The 10,877-nt window shown below is 45.5% G+C and overlaps 1 protein-coding gene across 3 annotated transcripts in view; it reads left to right on the top strand.

Moving 5' to 3' along the window:
* Window positions 1-1,850: 1,850 nt before the first annotated feature.
* Window positions 1,851-10,877, top strand: part of heph (polypyrimidine tract-binding protein 1 heph) — a 134,686-nt gene continuing 125,659 nt past the window's right edge. For 2 of the 3 annotated variants that reach the window (XM_084576341.1, XM_084576343.1), the window contains exon 1: window positions 2,034-2,174. In XM_084576341.1, the coding sequence (XP_084432467.1) occupies window positions 2,149-2,174 (26 nt within the window). In that variant the 5' untranslated portion in view covers window positions 2,034-2,148. Of the gene's footprint in view, window positions 2,175-10,877 lie in introns of all 3 variants that reach the window. The other variant, XM_084576346.1, reaches the window with a different exon arrangement.

Raw genomic sequence — 10,877 nt, 5'->3', positions numbered from 1 at the left:
GCTGGGTGGAAGATTTTTAGCAGAAATGATGTCCGCAGGGGCTTGATCATTCTTAGGACTTCGTGATGCGGTTTTGCTGGCATGGTCACAGTGTTCCCTAGTTTTCTTTTTCCTGATAGGCTTTGCGCTCAGTGACCAAATGTAATTATTGTAACCAATAATCTACTATTACAGCATTGTTATGTCCCAGTTACTTTACCATAGAACACATGGCAAAGTTGACGGTGCTACGGCTGTCCATTATTATATCCAATATATTGTTCAGAACGGCATTGTTATAAATGGGTTTCACTGTAGATGGATCCATTCAGAAAGTCTTGCATCATGTGGTTGAAGTAGTTGAGACGTGTGTGCTGCCTCCAATACCTCAACGACCGGTGTTGAAATTTGCGTGCTTGGAAGTGTTGTGCTAGATCCATGTGTAGGACTTAAGTTCTGGCCTTGAGGCTCCCTCTAGCCTTGCATCACTATAAATAGAAGAGCTGCCCCCCCCCCGTGTGATCTTCAGGTGAATTCTCTATGCCTGCTTTGAACTGTGGGCGATTTGTGGATAGCACAATTTCCGCAATGTTTGATATCGGGACTGCTATGTTGGTTGAAATGTGCTGAAAGTGCATGCACACTACTGTTTCAGGGATTGCTTGTCTTTTTGTAAGTACTGCAGTGTCGGTGAATATGGGGAGATTCAGGGATTTAAGTTCTAAGGAAAGCCATGCTCAACCCGATTTTCGAAACAAACGTCTAGGAAATATATGGCGCTTCAAATAGGAGCACGTCTTCATCTGCTTTCTCCAGAAGTGAGTTTGCCCGAAATATATGCCCCTGGTGAGATTTGATACCAATAACTGTTAGTTGACGAAATTAGTAAGTCATTTCAATAGCCTTGGTGCATATATATTTGTCCATCAAATGCAGTTCTACACTGCTTTATTGAACATGAACTAACAAGCTAAGCTACTGTATTGTCCTGTGAATACTCCAAATATGTGTTACTGAAAAAAAAAAAAAAAGTCCATTTATTCATGTTGGGACTGAACTGAAATCTTTCGTGCAGTGGTATTTTAGACGCTTTAAATACTTGTGCAGTTTAGGCTCACATTTCGACTTAATTCACTTGCAAGTGTGTGTTTTCTGCACGACACTTCGTTTATGAGGCTTAGAATTGGTCAGTCCTGACATTCTTTGCAATGACAGGTGCAAGACGCACTAAACAAAAGCAATATTAGTCATTTGAACACAATCCTATGGTGTCCATAATTAATTTCCAAGGAACTGTTTCTGCGGTAAACTTCACATTTAGTGCTGCTGTTACAAAAGATTTACACTGAACTGATGCAAGTTTTTTGCATAGAAATCCACTGTTGTTTTAAGTAGCTTACGCATGGAATATTAAAAGATCAAAAGAATAACACACGATCTTTGCCAGGCCGTGATATATGGCCCTTCTCATCAGTGGCAGTTGCGTCAAGTTACGAGAGGGACCGGCTGTAGAGGGGCAAAGCAAATAGTGTACTGCGGCAAGACCAGTTTCCGCGCTGCCCTTGAGTTTTTTGTTGTTGTTTTTCTCGTATCGGTGTAACGGCGGCATGCCTGCGGACACGTTCGTTCCGTTCGGACGTACGGACCCGGAATCGGACTCGCTTGCTTCTGTCGAGCGGCGCGCGGGCGTGAGGTTGATCACCTGCCGGAGCGCGCTCGGCTGCTGCGGCGCGACCTGAACGCCAGGGGTCGCCACCGTTTGTTTAGTCACGCATCGCACGCCCGCCCGCCTACCGCTGCCTCCTCTCTTGTTTTCACGGCAACGCCGAGAGGTCCGCGCTCGTTTTACGTCGTGCCTGTTTCGCGAGTGACAACGCCCGTTTAGCGCCTCAAACCGCTGTACGCACGAACTGCAAGCCGCAACGCCGCTTTCCGAAAGCTTCTCCACTCTCCAAGCTACGCCGACAGCGCGTCCGCCACAGACAGCGGTTCAATCAGCGGTACTCTCGCTCCGTACGACAGTGGTGTCCGCCATATTGTGTGACGGGTTGACCGACGACGTCGGTGGAAAAAATAGAGAAGGCATTCGCCCCTCCTCTCCCGCGCGCCGCAGCAACCACTTGCTGCATGCCATCGGAGTGCGACAGAAGACGTCGGCCGAAGTTTTAAATGAATTGTGTCGCTATTATGAACGGGTGAGTACCGGTCCAGTTTTTATTGCGCGGTCCGCTTTGGCGCCGCAACCAGTGTTTCCGTCCGCCGGAGCGGTGACAACCCGCCGTTGGCCAGCCTTCTTGACCGGAGGGTGGGAAAAAGGCCTAGCTAACTCGCGTAGTGGGTGCACCAAGTCTTCTTTCTCATTTTTTATTTTTCTTTGTGTGGCCGCTTCTCTTGACTGTCAGGGGGCAACAACATTGCCTCGTCCCGCACGCGTTTGCCGGACCGCAACGTAGGCGTCCGGTAGCTGTGTCCGTTCAGCGCGTGCGAGAGTCCGAAAACGCGCCTAGAACCCCTGCACGGGAAGAACTGCCGAAAAGAACGGCGCTTGCGGGGCGCGCGAGCCGCGACATGCGCTTTAGCCTAGGGCTGTCCGTCGTGGATGTTCTAGAAGTGCATGGACCCCGTTCGTGACGCCCTATTCTGTTTTCTTCCATTGAAGCGATGTTGCGGCGGATGTTAGAATCTCACGAAGTGGCGTCTTTCAGGTTCAAGGAAAACGCTGATTTACTCCAGCGAACGCAAAAGCCCTTGGTGGCACTGGGGAGTTTTGCATTTTGAACGCTTTTTTTCCGCGGTTAAGGTTTAGTAGCGGAAAGTTTCCCATGTGTGGGGGCGCATACGTGTATTACCTGTGCCGCAGCTTTAATCGTTTCATGACGTGGCTGCGTTAACCTCTGCACAAGTAGATCGTCAAGCGAACGGCGCAGGAAATGGATGGCTTTCAGTCGCATCGTTGATTCATCGCTTTTGTTTCAGGCCACACGTGTGGTTTCTCCTTCAGGCGCACGATGTGCTTTTAGTTCCATCAGTTTCGGTGGAACATGCTGCCACTCTAGCTTAATGCTGCAGAAAAAAAAAAAAATGTTGAAAATCCTCCGGTGACGTTGAAATGAGAGCACGCGTCGTAGCCTGGGGCCTTGCGCGCGGCTTGGCTTGGCGACCAACAGGTGGTTGAAAACTGCGTGCGCTCTTGAAACCTAACTGGCGGCGCACAGGCGCGAGGCGCTGTCTCGCGCATTTCGAGCTTCGTCTTTATCTTTTTTTGTTTACCTCGATTGTTTTGGTATTTTAATCCATGTAAACGGGTGCTCTTAACGTTTTTGTTTGTTTTTCGTTGTTTGCGGCGTCCATGTTGTGCTCTCGAAACCTTTCAGGAACGCTACGCTTTGGTCGACGAGGTCTGCTGTCTTGAAGACGTTTGTTTGGAGAGTTCGTTGTCGTGTTGGCATTAGCAAGCCGAGTACTGCGTTCAGAGGTTCTCTGAGTGGCGAAATTGTTTCTTGCCGTGCTGGCCGCGTGTATGGCTCGCTTCCGAACCGAGCCCGTCGTGACGCCGGGCTTCGGCGTGACCGCAGCCGCGCGCCGTCCCACTTATTGATCGTGGCGGAAGAACTGTCGATATGTTGGACACGCCAAGTGGCACTGTGTGCCGGCGACAGCGGCGTGTCTGACATCGGGCACAGGCGGCAACTCCGGGGCGAGTAAGTTTGGCAAAGAGTGTCACAACCGCGAAGCGAGGCCGAATGTTGCGCTCTCACGGCATGCGTTGTTTTAGAAACGTAAGGCCATTCGGGACGATGAGTGAGTGGCCGCTGAACGTTGCATAAGCGCTCTAATCGCTGCCAAGTGCTGTCACTTTTTAGGTTTTCTCGTGGCGAGCGTTCTGGCGTAGTCGGGCGCGCGCGCATTCTTGCCGCTTATGAACGCGTTGTTCGCCTCCTTTTATTTTGAACAGTTGTTAGGTCAGACGCTTAGTCCATACTTTGTTAGAAGGAAAGGTCAATGCTAGGCATGTTCAGAGCATATAGGTGTGCACTAATGGGTTCAAACAGTTCACTGACCTAAGGAACATGGTAGTTTATCAATTAAGGATATGGGGATGGGAACAGGCTGAGGAAGTTGCATCTTGTCCATGTAGTTTCAGAGCACATAGCTCCAAGTGCCTGGTACTACAACTGAATCTTTTGTTGACAGTCGGGGTGCTTGAATAAGTAGAAGCTCAGAACTAAGGTTGACATTCAATTTTCTTGGGCTGTAAAAGCTTCTAGCTGATTTAAACTATTCCCTTCATTCCATACTGCACATATGAATAAACGTATCGGACACAGGAACATATTGTTCAAGTTTGGACCATCTCTGGATGACGTTCATTGAACATTCCTAAGGGCAAAAGGATGGGCCGAACTGTGATGTTATGACTGCTGTCCAGTTTTTAACAGACAGCAATCATAACATCACCTGTGTTAGACACGCTAACCTCCGCCTGTGTTAGCGTGTCATGACAGGGTGGTCTACCCTCGCTGCAGTTTTATTGGTGTCTTATTTTGCATACATAACAACATATGCTGTAGCTGTCTACTATGCGACAGATTGAAAACGGGGCCAATTATTTCACTTTTTTGTTTTGAGGCATGATGGTGTGCATATGATGTGCAGTGATATTGTTTGAGGGTGATTGCTTCCGTTCAGTTGAACTAATAGGAATTTTGATGTTGTTTCTTCTCATAAATAGCACACATTCACAATGAGAAGCTTATTTCACTGAAAGGAAACAGTGTGTCAATACACGGGCATGAAATGGCATCACGGGCACTTCTCATGTCTGTCTTTAGGGGCTGCCCCCTTGTAGTGGATTTCAAGCACCTAGTAGCCCTGCCAAAATGCCTGGTGCATAGTGTGAAGGGCTGGTAGGATGTTAGGTCATGGAGTCAAATTGTTCCTGCGGTTGCGAGCACCGTTAGAATTTCGATTGAGGCCTTTACTTTTTTGGGCAGTTAAAAGCTATTCCTTAACTAATGCTCAGATTTGGTTTCTTTCTCCGCTTTTGTAACATGCTGCTGAGGGAGCAAAATATTTTGAATGGGTTACCTCTTGGGGTCAGTTTGGTAATACTGTTTTTTTTTTTTTTTTGGCAGGAAAACTTGTGTGCTGTTTCTGTGGTGGGATTTCACTAACACAAAATGTGACAAGTACTTTGCCTTGCTATCAGGTGTCAGTCTTGTTAACTGCATGTTTTCACGTGCACTCGGTGACAGGATAGAGGAAGTGGAAAGTGCAGCGGCTGGTGTGGCTGTTTGAGGGTTTCCCCTGTATTCGGGTGTACAGTACCACTAGTCTCCTTATGGGTGTGATACAACCATTTGTCCGCTAGCCGGAACACCCTGTAGTTCAGTTTGGCCAACCAGTGTGCACAGCCCCACCGCGGTGGTGGTTAGGACGCTCGACTTTTAACCAGGGAAATGAGGTCCGATCCGGGCCTTACACGCCACCTACTCAGGTGCGTCACCTTGTCCTCGTTACTGGTTCAACCCTGGTGCACTGGTTGCAGAATAACAGGAGGGGTAGGAAATTGAGGTACCATTTGTCAAACATTTGTAGTCCACCTATTTGACAAACTGTGTGCGGAGGTTTGTGTAGTAACACCCCTGGAAGTACAGAGTGCCATAGAGGTGAAGGCAGTAGCTCTTCTCATCATTACGAGATTCTGAATGCTGGCAGTGCATAACAAACTACTCTGCATGACCCATAAGCAAACTTGACTTGCTGTGTACGTTAACAGCCATAATGATATAGAGCATCTTCCTGCTTTCTTATACTGTAGCATAGAGCAGAGATATTGAAAGAGAAAAAAAAGTCTGCACACAGGTCATCTTCTCTGTTATAACAACACTGCAGTCAGAAGGGTCCGTGTATAAAGGAATTGGGGAAAAAATGCAAATTGGTTTTTAAGGAAAGAGGGAGCACATGTCTCAATTCTGGATGACCACCTGAACTGCACTCTGAGGGAAAGAAAAAGAGGGGCCATACTGGAGGGCTATGGAGTAATTTCGACCTCCTGTGAATGTTAACATGCACTGACGAGTGCCTTTTGCTTATCGCTTCCATCAAAATGCAACCATCTTGATCGATTCGAACCCAGTTACTCCGGTCAGTAGTCGAGCATGTTTAACCACTGAGCCGCCGCGGTGACCCGATATAGCTCGTGACATGAAAATGTCATCGTGCATTTCTTTTTTTTTGTTTGCTTTCTTTACATTTTGTGTGAAGTAGCAGGCCTTTGGCCAACGTCTTCACACCATCTGCTGTTCAAATTTGTGCGATCACACGTCAGGCATTTTGAAATGACACTGCTGCATTCAAAACTTCACTGTGCAGGCACTAGGTTTGGTTGGTATGAATTGAGTGTCAATGTTTTTATCATTATAGTTATCACAATTATTTTTTATTTTTTTGTGCACACTCTCAATTTTATTAGTGACTGGTTGCTCTTATCGAACTGGAGGGTGTATTGGCCGAGTAGTAACGCACAGACCTGTGGGCGGCGTTTCGGGTGTAGAAACAAGCATTTAGACTACGGCTGACACAACACTTTTATGGTTGGTGTTCCTAGTGCGAGAGCACGTAAGGCCCTATTGTGGATGTGCACTGGCCCGTGTGTCATTATGCTTCGAATGTTTCTTATTTCGGCGATGGGGAAGTCCATTGTTGTTCCCATTCTCCGGGGGGAGTGGGGGCGGGGTGGCTTGCTGGGTGCACAATACAGGACGCCCTTTGTGGGCACTTGTCATATCCGCATTTGGCAACATTTGTCATTGGCACGGTTGGCCGACTCTGTTCATCTGAAGCGCACGTGCACCACTTTTGGAGATCCCTCGCGCCTGCCTGGCTATGTGTGTCATTGCATTTGATTTGCTTCCTTGGGGTGACAGTTTCGCCACTGGTGGAACAGGTTTGTTGTGCAGGTCTTGTTCGTATGCTGATCTTCAATTCCAGAAGCACTGAAGTTGCTGCTTTTATTGAAGGGACCCAGCTAGCTGCTCACAACTTTAGGGCTGTCTTCATTGCTGTTTTTTTTTTTCTTCAGACAAACTTCTGTGAAGTCAGGCTTATTCAGATCATGTAAAATGTGTGAATGCATACAGAGGAAGATTGGTGAAGAAGGTTCCTGGATTTTGAGAATGCAATGGCTTTTTTGAAGTTATGTGCACAGGGAAAAAAAGCTCTGCGAAGTGGCACAGAAGTATTGCAGCTTGCAACAGTTATTTTTAAGAGTACCTAGAGGTAACAGCATATTAAGCTTGTTAGTCAGTAGTGGTATTCATAGATTGAGGCGAGAAAGGCAAAATATAGCTGGGCTCAGAAACATGTCAGCATTAGAAATGACCAAGAGCCCTGCATGACATGAGTGAATGTCAAGTGGAGTTCACAGTATGGGAGCCGGTGTTGCAGTTCATATAGATGAAGGCATCATAGCGAGCTGCGTGCTTACTCGAGCAGGCTGGGGCAACCGGAATCATGGTCACTTTCTTTGTGACAGTATCTATGGGGTGCTAACAGCGGATTTCCAGGGTACACTAATGGCAGTTGCCACTGGTCACGCCTGAGCAGGTTTTTTTTCCACTCCGGGACGACTAGTTCGAATTCCACTGGTTGACCGAGGGCTGTGCATATGCCTGGTCAGACTCTGAACGCTCTAGCTTAATCTGTCGACTAGACTAGTCTGATCTCACTGGAAGCTGTAGTTGGCGATGTCATCGCTTCCGGAGGTTGCATTATTTTTTTTTGCAGCTTTTAGTGGTTTGAGATACGGCTGTGAACACTGGTCATTGCCTTTATTTTTAACACATATATCGAAGTGCATCTATCGAAAAACGTCTACAGCGTAATAGTAAGTCGCAGAGTGCCATGCCCCTGCCTATTGATCAGTAGAAACGCATTTTAGCGCTAGGATCAGACTTCACCTTTCGGAACCGGTTCAACATACTTCCGCCATGATTTCTGCACGTTCTGCTGGTTGACCAAGGCAGATTTGCTCTGTAGGGGGTTTAGGTCGCTCTGTTTCGATCCTGGTGGTCACTTCTAGTTGACTGTTGGAAATTACTGTGAGGCAAACCTCAGACTGTGTTGTTAGTGGACAGTTTTGTATATTTTACTAAGGCAGCCTTAGCCGAGGCCTCTTGAAATCTCTTCGTGCAGAGAGCCACACCATTGCCTGTTTGGGTTTTTTTCAGAGTGCACATTTGTTCAAGCCTATCGGCATGAAATTTTCTTCCTAAAAAATACACCCCTAAGGACAGCCGCTGGCACCATCTTCAAGCATGTGGTTTGGTGTGCCAAAAGCTTTTTCAAAGGGTGCCAGCACATCTTAGGGCAATTTGCATAGTGTGCTGACCTTTTTTGTTCTTTTTTTGTAATTTGCATTCATGCTTGTTGGGTCTCGACACAGCTAATTTAATATGCCACCATTGGCTAAAGTCCTTGCTCTTCAGGCAACCATTTATGTTCTCGTGAACACGTTCTGAGAGAGGAACTTAAAGATGGGGTATTGTATCTCGTGATTTGTTTAGTGTTTAATACATCTGACGTCCATCTGGCAATATAGCCTAAGGCTTTCAAATCCTGTAACTATTGAACGCGTAGCAGTTGGTGCTGATTGGCATTTTGATCACTGTTGAGGCTTTCGGTAATAGTGCATTCAGCGCTTCTTGGGTTACCAATTGTAAAGGTGGATTTGTGTGAGAGAAATAGTCCAGGTCACAAATGAGCCCTACCGCTTTAGTGTAAGGAACTGGATTTGGTGCATTTTGGTTTTCCTCAAGTACACCTTGTAACTTTTAATGCTTGTCAGATATTGAAGGTATTATAGGTGCACAAATGCACTGTTAGCTTGAGATCTTGAAGTTTCCTTGTACGCTGGTACATTTGTTACGGTGACGGTTTCGTAAACCAGGTGACATTGCCGCTTAGTGGTGATAGCACTCTGAGGCACTTCGCGCATTATTACACAGCAAGAATATGTTAGATGGTGATTAATTTGTTTGCAGTTCCTCAGATTCGCAGTTCAGTAGCAGAAATATTTCTTGGAATAAATATAGTAATATGGAGGGAAAGGGAAGTGCCACGAAGGAGGGAGTGGCAGCTTTGCAAGTAAAACTGTGGTAGAACAGCGAGCGAAGCCCGAGAAACAGCAGATCTCTTAAAGGACAGTTGAATGTGCTAGAATTTACAGCCTTATCTGCTTAAATTCGTCACCTCAACAGTGTGAGAATAATGAAGCAATGCAAGTGCTGTAATAATCCACAATAGTCCCTTTTTGCCCCGGTGCTAACTAGCCAACTACTTAAGCATTGGCTTCAGGAAAGGAGTTTGTAGCTTTAGAGCATCTTGGAAAACAGTCGACTGAAATATTCTCTTCAAGGCACTGTTTATGTAGCTTTTTCATTGTCCCTGAAAGAAATTGCGTGAAATTCGAAATCATTTGCCTGACAGTGGTGATGCTTCGGCGCCTTGGATCTGTGGGAGGAAAATCCACTTATCTCATATCCCATGCTAAGAGCAAATACACGCATAAGACTGCAAAGTGGTTGACTTAAAACTTCTTTCAGTTTCTGTTATGGCCAGAGAATAAAATAAAAAGCTGCATAAAATGTGCCAAAAGTTCTAGCTGAGTATATTTTAGTAGGATTTACGAATAACTTTCATGTTGACGAGTTTCTTCTGAAACCAGTATTTAAAAGCTTAGTTAGTCCTGGCTTCTAAAAAAAATTTGTGGAACAACAAAAGTAGTATAAATTGGGCCACATGATGCTCAACAGCTTCTAGTTGAGCTGTTGTTCGAAGTTAGACACATCGGATTTTTTTAAATATATATATATATATATATATATATATATATATATATATATATATATATATATATATATATATTTTTTTTTTTTTTTTTCTCTTTGGAACAGTGCACATGACATGACATAGTGTATATGAGTCGGGACTCAAAAATCAGTGACACTAGATAAATAACTTACAATTACTTATTTTTATCATGTAGTTTCGGTTCTTGTTGCAGCCAGTGAACTACGGCTTTCATCTTCTAGATGCACTTTTCTCATACGCAGCCTGACAAGTTCATCATACAGATGCTGCTTGTTCATTTTTGTGATTTTAACTGTTTTGCAGGCTTGTTTAAGAATTAGTGCGAACTAAAATAAAGCACTGGATCATACTGCAGCTCTTTGTATGCCTCGCTCATGACCTCAGTGCATCTATGCAGTTGGTCATCTGGTGTTCGGAACTCTTACCAAACAGCATGTGAAATAATTTCTAATCGAAATTATTTACCTGTCTTTAGCACAAACCAAGTTGTTATTCATGTTCAGTTATTCAGTTAAGCCAGATGCTCAGTGTGATATCCATGTTGGTCTAATATTTATTGACTGAAAGGCATTAATAACTTGGCACCTACCCTTCCTTGCTCCTAGTTAAATTACATCATTATCATTCAACATCGTCTTGCGTAGCCATGGACCGAAGAGCTTTGACATGACTCTGGTGAACAACAGCTTGTTTTATTTGTGTGGCTATCTTTCAGTGGATTATTAGCTTCATCAAAGCTGTGGAGAGTCTCAGTCACTCATTTTAAGGTCTCCCTTCTGTGAGTTCTCGTTTGGGTTTGCTTTCGTGTTGGAGATAACCTCTGATAATTATACCTTTTGTCCCTGTAGCTTTGTTGGACCTACCATGGGCTAACAAAGGCTTCTCATAAGGTTCCAGGCAACCTGCTGTGCAATGCAGATAGTGGGCGCGGGAAAATGCGGAAACAGGTGGTGGTTATCTTTGTGCGAGGGTGAGTCCGCTTATTGAGTTTGCACTCAGCGGTGATATCGGCCTGTTTGATAAGC

Source organism: Amblyomma maculatum, chromosome 8 (assembly GCF_055883805.1).
Source record: "Amblyomma maculatum isolate TAMU_Amacu chromosome 8, ASM5588380v1, whole genome shotgun sequence".
Classification (NCBI taxonomy): Eukaryota; Metazoa; Arthropoda; class Arachnida; order Ixodida; family Ixodidae; genus Amblyomma; species Amblyomma maculatum.
This window is presented reverse-complemented; position numbering and strand designations above follow the sequence as displayed.